This window comes from Haliaeetus albicilla, chromosome 28 (assembly GCF_947461875.1).
Source record: "Haliaeetus albicilla chromosome 28, bHalAlb1.1, whole genome shotgun sequence".
Taxonomy (NCBI): domain Eukaryota; kingdom Metazoa; phylum Chordata; class Aves; order Accipitriformes; family Accipitridae; genus Haliaeetus; species Haliaeetus albicilla.
Genome location: NC_091510.1, coordinates 261656 through 278112, shown reverse-complemented (window position 1 = coordinate 278112; position 16457 = coordinate 261656). Strand labels below are relative to the sequence as shown.

The 16457-nt window shown below is 40.3% G+C and overlaps 1 protein-coding gene across 1 annotated transcript in view; it reads right to left on the bottom strand.

Moving 5' to 3' along the window:
* PLBD1 (phospholipase B domain containing 1) overlaps positions 1–16457 on the bottom strand; it is a 44359-nt gene that overhangs the window by 14767 nt on the left and 13135 nt on the right. Inside the window, exons 3-6 of the mRNA XM_069773796.1 lie at positions 14868–14951; positions 11862–12000; positions 5039–5203; positions 3712–3856 (exon numbers count right to left, since the gene is read on the bottom strand). Coding sequence (XP_069629897.1) covers positions 3712–3856; positions 5039–5203; positions 11862–12000; positions 14868–14951 — 533 coding nt within the window. The remainder of the gene's footprint in view (positions 1–3711; positions 3857–5038; positions 5204–11861; positions 12001–14867; positions 14952–16457) is intronic.

Below are 16457 nucleotides of genomic sequence, written 5' to 3'. Positions count from 1 at the left end.
GACACATGTCACTTCTCTCTCCTGCCACAGCAACACATGTATAGCCATCCATCAAGACAACTTGTGCCATCCTGTTCCCATGTCATAGCCCATCTCAACCAAGCAAGATCCCAACAGCAGACCAGAGGAACAAAGGAGGCAGTAAACTTCTCAACTGTTTTGCTTAAAGAGCATAAAACCAGAGTAACATAGTTAACAAGACTGTGGCTCAGCCCAGAGAAAGCAGGTCACTACCCAAACCAGAGTGCTTGCATCCAAATGGTAGACTCTCTTTCTTAAATGCGGTTCAAAACTAACTGTTCAATAAGAGGTCCATCCAAACAGACAGAAATCTTGGGAGACGCTGTTCAAGAAAAAGTGCAAATTTCATCAGTTAATTGGGCTCATTTGTTTGAATGCCTCAATGGGACAGTGTATAGCAGTGACTGTGGGGGGGGCTTTTTCTCTGATCTTACTAAGTATGTCCTGCAAAACACAGTACCTACCTAGTCGCTGTCATCACATTTCTTACCCCCCTAAATGAGCATAGCTTCATTCAACATTTGTGAGCAACTGTAACGTGTCTGTACAATTTAAGTTCTCTCTGCTGTGCATGGATTCACCAACCACATTAAGTATTTATGTCCAGAGCTTGAACAAGACACTTAAGTCAGGGGTGCCCAAGCATTATGCTCAGAGACATTCCTCGTTTCCAGAGGTTCACAGAGCTGTCATGCATGCAGCTCTGCACAGATGCTTTCAACAGAAGAGAAAGCTAAGACTATGAGCGGAGTTCAACTGAGGATTAGGATTAGTGTGGAAGTGAGCAGCAAGTGGCTAAATCATTCTGCAAAAGCAGAGATTATTACTACCATTCATTTCCACTTGACTGTGCCTCTGCAGCACTACTGTTGCTCTGAAAGGGACAAAGCAGCAAAGTGGGGACATGCTGTAACAGTGGACATTTGAGCATGCTGGCAGGAATATGGGGAACTGCTGGGGAAGCTGGGATGGACTCTGCAGTTCCTGCCTGTCCTCCTACCTGCTCAGACACAGCAGAATCAAGTAAGCATGAGGCCCACTAGCTGTATCATAATGCACACACTGACATGCATCATGGTTAGTGACTAATCTTTATATCCTTTGAGTCACAACAAATATTAATTTTTGCAGTGTAGTAGCCCATCTTTTGAAATTCAGTAAATAAACAAACAATCTGGACAATTTTACTCTGTGACCCCAGGAGAAATCAGGGAGTTGGCACATTCCTTCTGAGGAGGCAAATGACTCCTTCATGCTTTTCTGACACAGCTTTTGGACAGCAGAAGAGTTTTACTTCATATCCAATCTACTGGATGACAGAAATCTTTTAATTACTCACTTAGGTGTCACTGAAGGCCTGGAAGGACACCTGTCTCTTAATGCTCTTTGTTTCCTCCAAAAGTCAATACTGCTATGTACATCAGGATCATGTTACTATTCAGGAGAGCTTACTAGCTTAGCCTTTCTTACTGGTTCTTAGTGTCTATCAGGACAGAGAATAGGAGTGAGAACTTGCATGCAGGGAGAAGTTACAGTTGTCAAGATGAACCATAGGCAGGACCTGCAGATTCCTTGGTCAGATGCCCTAAAAATAGAAGGCTTCATCTCATCACAACACGGAGCAAAGGAATTTGGCAGTTCCCTCCTTCCTCTGTGATGTCCCTAGATCATTACCAAGCCAGTGCTTTAGAGCCTACTCATCCCCTGGAAAGCTGCAAGTTTGTGAACTACACCCACAGCTAATGCAATTTGCTGTAGTCAATGGATTATGCCTGCCTAGTGCTTGTGATAGTATCCTGTAATTAGGCAGCCAGCGAGTACACTTTGCATACCACAGGTGTCTCACACTTCACTGTAGCCATGGGAACTATGTTTTGCAACAGTTCTAACTCAGTTTTGTTGGTAGAAGTACACCTTACCACATCACTATATCAGAGTCTACCTGGCACAAGCAAGCTTTTAAACGAGCCATCTCTGCAAACCTCAACAGTCTCAGGGAAGCACACTGGAATTTTGTACACTTTTGAACAGACCCTGAGCATTTCAGCGTAGTAGTAGCTGATTTTCAGGTACCCTCCCATACAGCACACTTTATCAGTCTCATCAAAACAGAAGACTTGCATTTCACTTTACACAAAGAATCCACAAAAGGAACAATCCAGAGACATCACCATAGACAACCACCAAAAATAAAATAATAAATGCTCTGCATGGCTGATCCTGATCCCCAGTTTTGAATCCGCAGCACAAGGCAGCATGCAACAGTTGTGAAACAGCCACGTTCTCCTGAAGGATAGTACTAGTATTTCTATATACTAGCATATAGAACTAGTATTTCTATATACTATATACTCTCAACAGTAATTCTGCTGAGATATACGAGATCCAGAATAACCTTCTGTATGTTCATGTGATGAACAGAGCTGAGAGAGAAACCTTGGCTTTCTACCATGTTACACAGGCTTGGCAAAATTCCTTGCAATGAGCGAGCAAAATTCGTCCAAGGGAATCAGAGATAGCCCAAGCTCTTGAAAGGCTGTACGCTTAACAGGCATTCACCAGAATACCTCTGTTCCTCAGTCAAAGCAAAAATCTCAGTCATTGGAAGATGCTGCCTTCCTGAGGGTCACTGAGGAGTGTCAGAAACCCACAGAAAAAGACTTGCTTTCAACATGAAATGAATGCAACTGCTTTTCAAAACAGTTTCCCAGTCACAGTCTCAGGAGTCCCTGCCATGAAGGACCCTTGCCTTTGTAGTAAGGCAAGCACAGTAATTGAACAAAGCACATTTTGAAATCATCAACCACCAAAATTTCATCAGAATGAGACAGTCTCCTATGGCACATACTTCGCTTTACAATGTTTATGAAGATTCTTGAGTGTTTGGGTATTTTTTAATTTGAAATTCACCTTTAAAAACTTGCACAATGCTAACTCACTCTTAAGAGTGTTAGATTTGCTTTGGTTTTTCATGTTCACTTTCCTTGGTGCTACTCTAGCAAGAGTACATATTTTACCACTTAAACATTAACTGCTGGCAATTTCTAACATTCTTCCAGGAAACTTGAGAATATCATATGGTCCCTAATATTCCCAAGGGAGATTTTAAATATTCTGGCTGGCTATATTACTAATACATGAAATAAGAATAAAAAAAATACTCCACTCCGTAACACCTTATAGACAAGCTGGAAGAGGGCAGGGGGACCAAACAAAAAAACTGAAGGTTTGCTAACCCAACACCAAAGAAGTCAATACAATTTCACATGGCTAGTGTTTGATAGTCTCTAATAATCCCATTACAGCACGAGTCATGCCACAAAACTGTTATTACCAAACATGCAAATGCTATAGGCAAGGTGAGGAGTTCAACAGTTGATATGACTGCAGACTACACAAGCAGAATTCAAAGCAGCATGTTTGTGCCAGAGGTATAATATTTAACTAGTACTATTCAGAGCACTTAAGGTGATTAATCAACAACAAAAGACAATGACAACAACAACATCATGTTCAAGCTAGAAAACTGAAGACTACATTTTGGCCTCTCAGTGGCTAGAAGTTTTAAGGTAGATTGAAGTCAGTGCTTGTTGAGCTATCATCCTTTTTATAGGCAAGACATCTGCAAGACAGTAAAGGTGGTCCGTGCCATCTTGGATATCTACGTTGTTTTGGTTTTCTTTACCTTACCTGGGTAACTGCTGAATGAGACACGGCTGGTGGTAGTGTCTGGATCAACTATATTGAAGTTCCAATGCTTATATATTCTCAGTGTGGCTGCATATGTAAACCAGCTAGAATGGGCAAAATATATATTCTCATATCCAGGTAGAACCTGGAAAACAGAAGCAGAAAGATGAATAATTTCAGACCCTACTATACTCTGCATGTTTTGTACTTGATAGAAACTGGGAGGACAACTTGTTTCGAGTAGTTTGATTAATTGCATTGTTCAAGAAGGAGCAGATTCTTGTGCTTTTAACTGTGTACTTAACAATGAATTTCTGAAACCTCTGGAAAGAATTCTTGCCCATGTGTTGTTTTCAAATAATTACTTGTTATTTTTCAAAATGAAACAGCTTAGGGTTTTTTGGGACACCTGCATCACATAGTATGTTTTGTTTCCCCAGTTTCCTCTTGAATACTTGTATTTATACACTCAAATCAGCTCTCTGCAAACATATCCAACATTAACTTAGAACGTGCTGTTTCTCTGAAAATGCCTCTGGGTGACTTTAAAGTACAGAAGCAAATGCAAGTAAATTCAATTTGAAAATGGAAATATACATTATGATAGTACATCTTTTCAAAGTATTTCACTGGTTCTAAGATTTGTTGTTAGCTCAGAAACCTCTTGCTGTAGGCAAATCCTTGAATGAATGCTTCTCAATTTAAGGTGAATATTGTTGCTCTCAGATACATGGATTCTCCGTATGCTGACTAGATCCTTGATAATTTTAACTGAAAAATTTAATTGCCACCACGATGTATCAGACACTTATCTTAAAAGCGTTTTTTCTGTCATTACTCCCACTGGAAAGCTGTTCCAGAGTATCACTATTAACACTTAGAAAACATCAGCCACTTGCACCCATTTGTTCTTGTGCTAGCACTGTCCTTTAGTTTAAGCAATCCTCTTCCCTTTCTCCCTGCTTATTTGCCGAGTGTATTTGTAGACGTTTGCGATACTCCCTTTCAGACTTCACTTGGCCAGGTGAAACAAGTTACTCTTCCAGTCTCCTCTCCATGGTAGTTCCCCATTCCCTAGTAATTCTAGTAGCTTTTCATTGTCAGTCTCTGTGGTTGTTTTGGTTTGGTTTTTCCCTGCCCTTGAACACGAGTGAGAAAAACTGGACCCAAAATCCTATAGAGGCACAAATGACAACTGCATAAAAGCACCTTAATTGACAGGAGTCTCTTTAAGCACACGCAACATAAACACTGAAGACTCCAGAAACGCAGACTCATGACACTACAAATCAACACAGTCACTGGAGATTAAGTTCTTTGTGCTCACCTTAATGAGTGCAGAGCAGTGACCCATATCCCACTGATATTTCCCATGGTTTCCTGGCTCCACATTGCATTGTCCACTCCGTGCAGAATACTCAAATAATGCAGGAATGAGGTCCAACAGGTCTCCAACTGCATTCAGAAACTGGACATCAAAGATGCTCAGTGGCTGAGGAAAGGGAGAAACGACCACAAAAAGCACTTTCAGACAGAGAAGCGTCAAGTCAGTCTCAGCTGTTAAAATTTTTCTTATGCTCTCAAAGGAAGCTCTTGGATGGCCTATGAAATACCTGCTCACAAGGCCCAGATGCTCAAACTCAGTGTGGCGTGAGACACCTAGGCATCTTTACAGGTCTGGCCCTTGTAGTGGCATTAGCAATGCTAACTGATGAAACTTTTGTGTGTCTTAGCAGGCTCACTGGTATGCTGTTTGCAGTTACTGTTATGCTGGGGTAATAGTAAGATTTAGATCTTTTTTTGTTTATCTAGATGTCTTTGAAAAGCCTTACATTAACAAACACTCTTGGGAGTTTTCAGATTTTTTATAAAGACTGCAATTTAAGACATCCTCAGGACTGAGGAGGAGGAAACAAATCAGGGAAGCAAGATACGTTAACAATACTAATCACGTACGGAACTAGCTGAAGAAAGGAAGTCAGTCAAAGGGCACTCCGCTATGTGCTTTCAAAAACCCCTTACAGTTGGAGCTAGCCAGGGTTAACTACACAGCTCATTGTGCAACATGGTCTTCAGAACCTTCTCTTAATTTGCCTCTTCAAAAATAAGAGCTTAACAGTGATCTAACCCCAACCTTCAAAGACCGTTTTCTAAATCTTTCCTGTTCCTGCTTGCACCATGCCTTTAGTTAAGGCAAGGCTTAAGGAAAAGAAGTCAGAACACATATCACTGTAGGGCTATGAACAGTAATTTTAGAATGCATAATCATATAGTAAAGAAACACATTGCTTGCAATATAAATCACTAGTATTATTAAACCGTATAGCTGATCTCTCTACAAACCCCAATAAAGGGTAGACAATGACATGGAAGAAATAAACAGCGCCAAATCCATTGATTTTTTATTCAGAAGGCTGAATTCTGTGTTATCCTTCTGCTGTTCTGGCAGAGAGAATAACCAGCAGGAAAACCAAAACCAATGTAAACTCTAGGCCATATATCGCAGAGGAAAGAGTTGAACCTTCCCACAATGCTTACCAAGACAAGTGAAAGAAATAAGCCATTCTCACAACTAAAATCATGCATCACAGAAGGCCCTAACAGAAGCTATAGTTTAAGGAAGAAATCCAAAGCAAACCTTCATATATGTTACATTCCTTTAGCTCATCATGTTTTTGCTGTAAGGACCCAAACAGGGAGCAGCAAAGGCCACAACTGACAAACATCAAGAGATGTATCTTTGGATAGTTTTAAGCAACTCAGTGGTATGAATCATTTACAAACCAGTCCCAACAACTGCTATCTCACTGGAATCCATATAGAGATATTTGGCACTGTTTCACCACAATTCTTCCCCATCTAGCTGCACTCAAAGGTCTGCAAGCACACTACACAATGAGGACAAGCTGTTTTCCAATGTTCGATTTACACAGGCATTACTGTACAGTACCAGGAGGGGAGCAAAGAGGATTGCATACGAGAATGCTCGGCCAGCCCTGAGACATTTTAAATGTACTTGCCATCCATTTGCTAGCACTCCGTATTCTCCTCCATAAAGCCTGCCTTCATTGCAACATTTACAGGTAGCTACACTGATACTGCTGCAGCATCACTTGGAATTGCCTGTGTATTTTAAAAAAGTTTCACATTTCTGTGCTATCTTACAGTCATTTCAAGTCAAAAATTCAGTAACTACTAGAAAATCCATTCAAGCTAGAAAAAAGGTGCCAAGCAAGGAAGCTATCAGAACTATACTCACAGAAAGGTTGCCAAAAAACAGGAGGAAAAACCCACTCAAACAAAGAAGCAAAGGTTATGTAAATTCCTAGGGCTCCACTGGGTGAGATTAGGCTGCCAGCTCCCAAAGCCAGCCAAAATATCAGAGAAGTAAAAGAGGAACTAGGTTTTTAAGCACCCACTAGGGTTCTGTTTTCATTCCCCTTCAGAGGGGCAAGCAAATTTTGTTCCAGTTCATTTCCAAGAATTCATTACTGTGCTTGCACAAACCTGGTTTTGTGTTTAAGATTTTCTGATGCTCTGTGACATCACACAAGCACATTGCACAGAGCTTCTCTGGAGTCTCAGTAAAATAATGCATTCACACAGGAGACTCAGGTGTCTGCAATGCAGGCCAAATCTAGGAATTTCAGGAGTGGCCTGAGGCATCTGCCACAAGGTCGAGCACCCCACTTGGGGATTTCCAAGATACATGGAGAAATCTTCTCGATGAGGAGTTAATCAGGGTCCACTAGCAAAAATTAGACAAAAAAGTGTGCATTATAAGAAGTGTATAACATAGGGCATATTACAATCTTTTGTAATCACCTTCCCCCATCTCTCACAGCAATGTCAGGAAAACTCTTTGCATGCATGGTTTACATCCTGAAGAAGAGTGAATGAACAAGCTAAATTGACAAGCAAAGAGGTGGTATAGCCACAACAAAAGTCCCTTTGCTAGAATGTGTGGCTCCTCTAGGGTACCATCCTGAATAATCAAAAAAAAAAAAATCAAATTGAGTTTCAATTATATCAGCTGTAAGGAGAAATAAACTTAGAAAGGGTAGCAGATAGGAGACAACCAACCTTAAAGGCTTGTCTACAGGGACATTAAAATAGACAAGTTACTCTGTAACAATTGTTTTCCAGTAACTTCCCCATGCGTGAGCATTCTCAATACAAAATAAGGAAGTACAAATAGAGAGCTGTCCTAGAATCATTGTAGTATTTAAAACTCTGCCACCTCCTTATTCAAGAGTAATTTCCCTATGTAGACAAGCCCAGGATTAATCACGGCGTTGGTAGAGCATTAGGCAGATGAAAAGGCTTAATGTTCTTTGAGTGCCCCTCCTTCAGAAATTGTCTTAACAAAAGGGCTGGGTTTGTTTACTGGATATAAAATGTTGCTAAACCAGATGGAATAATGTCACACTTTAACATGAAAATGTATTCAGATTTTGACATCATTCTTAATGATACCTGTAAATATCAAATTCAAAATACAGCAGTTTACAATATACATTGCCTTCATGTAGGTCTTAATGGAAGCACCTACCTAAAATAGCCCTGCTGGAAACCGGACTCCATGCAATTAAAAAAAAAGTTTAGAACAGTACACCACAAAACATTTGCTTCATATATATAGGAATAAAAAAAAAATTTACTAGTATTACTATCAAACAGTTCAGAGTTCAAACCAAATTTTCTTTCTGTAGTAAGGCTCAGTTATTTGTGGCAGACACAATGGTTCCATAACATTCAAGTGAATTACACCTGAAGTTTAAGGGAGAGAAGAAAAATGGAACATTTCAGAGTGACCTGTGTGCACATAATCCAACTCTCATTTAAGCACTATGTGGATTTGGCATAGCTTCAAACTACCATGCATGGTACAGAACAACGGAAAGTCTGATCTTTTCACTTGTCTTCCTCAAGTAAGTGCACATCAACTAATCCACCAAAATGTAAAACTCCAACTGCTTGGAAGTTTGAAAAGCTATGTGTAGCGCTGATAAGAAACCTTGACACATGAAATATGTAAAATTAAAAGCAGATTAGCTATTGAAACAGCTTGTTTCCATTCTCCTGAAAAGGAAACAATTTTATTCAACTTTGCCACAGACTTTGTAAACACAGTTTCTTTTCTCCATCCCCTTTAGATCTTTTGGCCTACCCTTGTCAACCAATCCACTTCTCAGTATTCAGGAGAGCACTTGGTCCATTCATGGGGGGGGGGGGGAATGTAAGAACTTTGAAATCCATCTCCTCCTCTTCCACATGTCTGATCTTTCCACATGTCTCTGATCTTTTGGGAGTTGAGGAAAAAGGCTTCCCAGCCTTTCTGCAGCATTTATTCTTCTTTTAAGCTTAGGGCAGTGGGGGGAAATTGACCTCTGCACACAGAGTAATCAGTTGAATTTAGAAGTATGTATAGTTTTTCCCAATAGCAGTTAGAACATCAGGCAACAAAATACAGCCTGTCATGTGTTGGGTTTTGGCTCTGTTTTGGTTGGGGTTTTGGGGGTTTGGTTTGTTTGGGGGAAGGGTGAGGGTGTAAAAAAGGAAAATAAAAACACTACAACCCACACATGAGATATTCTCAATATTTCTAATGGTTGTTACTACCATGAATCCAAACTACTGCACCACTAGAGAGCAAAAGATAAACTTGTTACCAACGATAATAATCATATGACAATACACGTATAGAAAGGATTCTTTTTTTAATGAAACAAAAGTAGTATCTACCAAAGGAAAGAGGGAAGAAGAGACTCTCAAAGCACTAAGGAAAACATGCAATAGGAATGAGACTTGCTTTTAAAAACATGCAGAATTTGTTGTGGGGCCTTTCAGTAACAAGTTTTTTAATTTTTTTTTTTTAAGGTGAGAAATTACTAGTGGAAGTAGTAAATACTTGTTACTGCAGTTGTTGCCCAAAGGAAGATCCAATCAACATTGGATGAATTGAACCAAAGTACTTAGAAATAAAAAAAATAAAAATAAAAAAAAAATCATCTATTAGGTGAATTTATTTGCCAAACATTCTACTTATTAACAATCTAAGGGATTAAATAAAATAACCTTTTTAACATTCTTATAACATGTACTGCAAGAGCAAAGTTGAAAACAGCCTCTTTGGAGGGCAGAAGTTCTTTAATCACAAGGAATAAGGAAGGTACTGTTGGTCTTGGGCGGGGGGGGGGGGGCTGGTTGTTAGCTTAGTTTGCTTTTTTAAGTGCCAACAGTTTAAAGTTGGGTTGATTCTTAAGTAAATGGATGTGTCAATGCTAGAATATTAGTCAGTAACATTACATCTGCACCTGGTTTTATTGTCCATGTAAACTCGGAGCAACAATCTTCAAGCTCTTTATTTCCTGAAGGGGATCCTAACAGCAGTAAATATGTATACAAGTAGCACTGTTGTAGCCTAATCTCCCAAAAGTATTTAAAAATTAGCATGGCATCCAACAAAGTGAACTGCATGTACTTTTGCAGAGCTGTCAGGTATCATTTTCATGCCGAGGAAAACCAAACACCTAGGTGCAAGAGCAGCTGTCTAAACTATACTCAAACGTAAGAGACTGATGTTAACTTACTGGCTCTGGTAAACAGAGGAAACTGCAGCACCACCTCAAGTGAGAAATACATACACAGGGAACATTTTTGCTTCAAATAAAAAGATATGGATCTCAACATAGGTGACAATACCCAAAGCTAAAATTATGAATGGCATAGGAAGGAGTCAAAATAAATCCGACCAACTGCTCCAGGCACATTTGAGAAAAGAAATAAATATATCCACTGCATATAATTCAAGAACAGAGGACACAAATATTTCAGACTGAACCACATGTTTGAACTTTCACTAAATGCACCATTTTTATATAAGCATGCTGATGAGATCTCTGAAAAGAGGATAAAAATGACTCGGTCACTTCAGAGATCAGTGCTTTTTAGTATCAAATACACAGCTCAATGCTCAATAAGTATCAGAGAATACACATTGCAGGTAGGACATGCCTATTATAAAGAAATAGCTCAGACACAAACCAGCACTTTCTCCTCCCCCCATCTGAATCTAAAGGATTCTGAAGCAGCCAAAGAAATTGATGTGGTTTGCAGGGGTCTTCAGATACAGGTGTTATGAAAGGGAATTCATGAGTTCTTTTCCTAGAAAGTCAAGGTTTCTTAGTATCTTCCCTATAACTCAGGCCCACCAGCATGGATTTTTCCATTATTGTGAACACTTTTTTTTTTAGTTTGAGCAGAAAGCCCCAGAGTAAGTTCTGCGCAAGAAAGGTGTTCATCTTACTAAAACCCAACTGTTTATAATTGAGGACTCCCAACTTCTCTGAATGCTGGATATGGTTAAACCAAGACAAAAAGGGTCAACTACAAATACTCCAGTCCTCCCTCTCACATTGAGAAACCTGTTAGACATTTGTCTTAAGGACAGCCTTGTAATTGCCATAGCTCTACTGGAGTTAAAGGAGCTGTGCTATTACACACAAGCTGATGATCCAAAACACAATTCTAATTTGATTTTTAAAAAACAAACAAACAACAACAACGAAAAAAAGACACCAACAAAAAACCTACCCCATTTGGCTGGCCACAGCACTGACTATATATTTTGTAATGGGAGACTGAGAAGACAGAAAAGGAGAAGACATTTAGCAATCTAAAACATACTCCGAAACAGAGAGGCTTTTAAGATTTGAAATCTGATGCTTGGAAATAAGAATGAAAGCTTTAATACACTCCCTACATACTGATTCATGCTGTTGCAGCTACTCTTTATACCTAGAGGGCCATTTGCTCAGTAACAATTGTAAAGTGACAACAGCAAGCACTTTAGAAGTGTCTGTCCTTCCAACATTCACTCATGGATAAAAAAGCCACCCTCAATCTAATCAGCACGTGAGCACCCAGGGTTCCAAGTCCAGTGCAAAGCATCTGTGGTAGCATGACCCGAGTGCTCAGTCACATTACCTACATTGAACAGCCACTGAAGTTTTTGTAGAATGGCATGCAGAATGAGTACTTGCCACTGATTATCCTTTTTTTTTTTTTAAAAATCATATTCCCTTCTCCCATCTTTGTCCTCTGACATCCCATCCCCAGCTACTGAAAAAGAGATGCAGTAATCTTACTGTTTGTTTGTGAAGTTTAGCCCACTCGAGGGCTCCCATGTACAGACCATCCAACTGTGCAATAATATAGCCAGCATGCCTCCAAAATGGGTCATCCTTATTATTTCTGATTTGTTGTCTTGTCCATTGATCTTGTTTCCTGCAGAGGAACAAACAGGTTGGGGTTTTCTGGGTTTTGTTTTAGAGTATAATTGATAATGCAAGGAAGAGACAAATGTATTATGATCCAGATGATCGAGCCTTCCTAGTGTTTTGAGGCAAATCATGCTTTGGAAATCCTGCAACTTAAATGTTATATCCTCTGCATGTAAATGTTCAGATCCATGCAACATACTCCACAGTACTGTGCCTAGATATTAGACTTTAGTATCAAAGAAAGAGTTGGACTCCACCTCTGGGGGGGACTCTGCTACATCAGATCTAGCATCCCTTATAGTCAGTAAAGGGAAACAAGCATTTGATAAGTCAGATGAACTATTCCCTTTTAAATACCTATTTAAGGAAAAAATAGACTGACCTTTGAAGAGCCTATTTCCCTCCCCTATGCACAAGTGCAATGAAGGCTTTCTGCTGGTGGTGCTCAAACACTGCCTAAGAACCACTGATAGGTTCCTCTGAGGAAAAGGTGGGAGGCCAAACACAACCATCCCATGCGCCAAATCCAATCGAGAGGTTACTAGCCAAATAACCCAGGCTTAGAGCATGAGGCAGCACAAGCTGAACAGACCCTATGGCAAGAGCAGCCAATGTTATAAGGATCTCTCAGAGTTCCCTGCTTTACTAGGGACAAAGGGCCACAGAAGAACCACAGGTGTTAAGAGTAAGTCAGGACCAGATTCCATCTTCTTCCGTCCTCCTGTATCTATCCATCCAGCTTTACATACAGCAGCAACAAAGAGAATGAACCTGGCAAGGAAGCAAACTCTTCCAGCAATATGTGGGTGATAAAACCAGCCAGATCTACCTTTCTGGAAATAACAAGGTGCATGAAGTCCCTACGGCTCGGTGTTGGGCCCTGTTCTGTTTAATATCTTTATCGATTATTTGGATGAGGGGATTGAGTGCACCGTCAGCAAGTTTGCAGACGACACCAAGTTGGGAGGCAGGGTCAATCTGCTTGAGGGTAGGGAGGCTCTACAAAGAGATCTGGACAGGCTGGATCGATGGGCTGAGGCCAATCGTATGAAGTTCAACAAGGCCAAGTGACAGGTCCTGCACTTCGGTCACAACCACCCCACGCAGCGCTGCAGGCTTGGGGAAGAGTGGCTGGAAAGCTGCCCAGCGGAGAAAGACCTGGGGGTGCTGGTCGACAGCTGGCTGAATATGAGCCAGCAGTGTGCCCAGGTGGCCAACAGCATCCTGGCCTGTATCAGAAATAGTGTGGCTGGCAGGAGCAGGGAGGTGATTGTTCCCTTGTACTCGGCACTGGTGAGGATGCACCTCAAGTACCGTGTTCAGTTTTGGGCCCCCCAATACAGGAAAGACATTGAGTTGCTGGAACAAGTCCGGAGAAGGGCAATGAAGCTGGTGAGGGGTCTGGAGCATAACTCTTATGAGAAGCGGCTGAGGGAGCTGGGGCGGTTTAGTCTGGAGAAAGGGAGGCTGAGGGAAGACCTTATAGCTCTTTACAACTACCTGAAAGGGGGTTGTAGTGAGGTGGGTGTTGGTCTCTTCTGTCAGGTGGCTGGAGATAGGACGAGAGGAAATGGCCTCAAGTTGCAGCAGGGGAGGTTTAGATTGGATATTAGGAAAAATTTCTTTACTGAAAGGGTTGTCAGGCATTGGAACAGGCTGCCCAAGGTAGTAGTGGACTCACCATCCCTGGAGGTGTTCAAAAAGCAAGTGGACGGGGTACTTCAGGACATGGTTTAGTGGGCATGATTGATGGTTGGACTTGATGATCTTAAAGGTCTCTTCCAACCTAAATGATTCTATGATTCTAAGAATGTCAGAGGAAACTGGGATATGGTCAGAGCATTCAGGGCTAAAGACTTCCAGGACAACACAGCAGCCCATACTGCAAAACTGCTGTAAAGTAAAGCAGCGATGCAGGAGTCCAGGATATAGGCAATAGAAGAATGATAAAAGGCCACCTAGTATAGCCCCCCCTCCATCCAATAACACATTTTGGGGGATACAGCTACTATGCTCAGTCGAGAAAAAAAACGCTACGTATTGATATGGTTCACAAGGAGGACAGCAATACTGAAGAACAATGGCAAGCGAGTGCTACGATTTTTTTTCCCTCTTCTTTTTGGATAAGCTAAAACCAATCGACTTTATATATGTACACCAATAACAGAATTAGCTATATAACCCCTTGTGGAAAGCACAAAACAAGGGAAAGATGGAAAAAATAGTCCCCAGAAATGACCAAGGTTTCACAGATGTATTTGTAAGGGAAGAAAACATAAGTCTAAGGAGATTAAAATAATTGGTAATCACAGTTGAGTTTCCCAGTACCTGGCCTGCTTCTTCTCCCACTTGTAGTTTCCCACCAGTGTAGCTGCATTATTTGAGCAGAATTACTTTTGATTTATATAGCTGAAGAGAAAAGGGAATCAGGACTTTTATGATTAGAACAGAATTTACATCAGTGGTAGAATAAACAAAATGCAAACCTAACAGAGGAAGGAAAGGATACACAATGCTAAAAAGATTAAGGTTCCAGGAGACCACACTGTTCAGCATAACATTCAAAATACGAGCTTTTCAGAAAATTATTTTGACTAGAACGACCCTCAGAATTCATTGGCATTATTCACATCCCTTTGTAGCAGTGGCTTTAAACATTTCTTTGAAAGAATTGGAATTAGGGAAGGGCATATGCCCTTCTTCATTTATATTTAGATTTATTTTTTTTCATACTAATGGCATTCAGTCAGAGGGAAAGGAAGCATACATGTTCTTTAGCCCATAAGGAAGAGAATAAAAAACCCTTGAAAATTCTGTCATCCTCCAACCCCAAGTCTTGAACAGTTTCTTTTCTAGTAACTAAATACATACGCCATAAAATTCTGAACTCCACTTCGAATGGTGGGATTCTTAATTAACTGTGGATACATATTTGCAGCATGGTCATACATGTGCCTGAAAGAACAAGAGTAGCAGAAGTTATTATTTTGCATCTGCCCTTCTTTTTTGCTTACCAACCCACTGATCAGCAAGCATTGATAGACGAGCAACACAGTCCACAAAGTAAGCTTTTCTTAATCACAGAAATTACTTCAGTGCATGACAAACAGCAAAGGTAACACAAATGGATTGTTGAAATTTAACTTAAAATAAACGACCTTGTTAATACCTGCTCAAACTGCGGTACAATGGAAATTAAGCAAGAATGAGATTGAACTACTTCATAGCAAAATTCCACACTTGGGGAATATCTGTAGGCCAGAAGCATCTTCACAGTGTTAGCACATTAATTTAAAGCACAACAGAAATAGTTTGCTGGAGAGCTATTCTATTTGGAACCAAAAAAACACAGAGGTGAGGAGAACATAACTTGCTGATTCAGTTGTGAGAGGTAATTTCAGCCAGGTGTCTAGCAGGTTTTACTTACCATTAATCATATTCCTTCCTTTCTGATTAAGCTAAATATCTCTATTTTAAAGTATGTGCAAGTTGATCCTACGTGTTCCCACAGAAACTCACACTCATGCCAGCCCTAAACAGATTCAGCTTTATGGAGACCATAATTATTGTGATTTTTTTGTTTGTTGTTGAATTCAGTTAGCTGTTTCATCAACATTAACTAATATGAACAAAAGTTGCAAGGGTTTTTTTGGTTGGTTGGGGCTTTTTTGTTTGTTTCGTTGAAGCAAAGTCCTTTACATTTCAAGATGAAATCAACTGCCAAAAATTGCTCAGAAGGCCAGAAGTTAAAATCACCCTTCCATTTTAGATGAAAAGTAATTGTCTGATTCAAGCGAAAACCGAACTTCAACATTTCTTAATTTGGGCCAAACTTAACCAACATTTTTTCAGCCACTAAAAAAAAAAAAAAAAAAAAAAAAAAAAAGAGGGAAAAGGAATATTCAGTTCTAGGTGGAAATCGGCAGAAAATTATTTTGCTGAGGTCTGGAGTTGATAGAACTACATCAGTCATCTGTAAAAGTAGCTCCTACCAAGTGCTGAGAGAAAGAAAACAGAACTAAGAAACAGATATCAGCCTCAAGCGAAGCACATGCCAGCAGGACAGAATTCCCTGTATTAAAACTTATGAGGGCAGCTTCCTCTGAGAGGGATGCAGACAGGAGCTCTTCCCAGTTTCCCTCAGGGCATAATTAGAGAACACAGCCAGAGATGACTGAATAGTTTGCTGATGACTAGAGAATCATCCATTGACCTTCTCCCCTCTCTTTCTGTCCCTTGCCCCATTCCCAGCTGTTTAAGTACTTGATTGCATGACCCTGCTGCTTCTCATCTCAGTTCTGGTACTATTCTGACTACAAAATCTAATTGTCTGCATGCGTTCAGGCAAAACACTAACCCAGCAAAAAACGTGAATTACTTTTCTGGCAGTTTCTAGTTTGAATTAGGTTGTTACGTAGCAACAGAGCTGGTGCAAGAAGGCAGCTCTCTACTGTGTTAGTA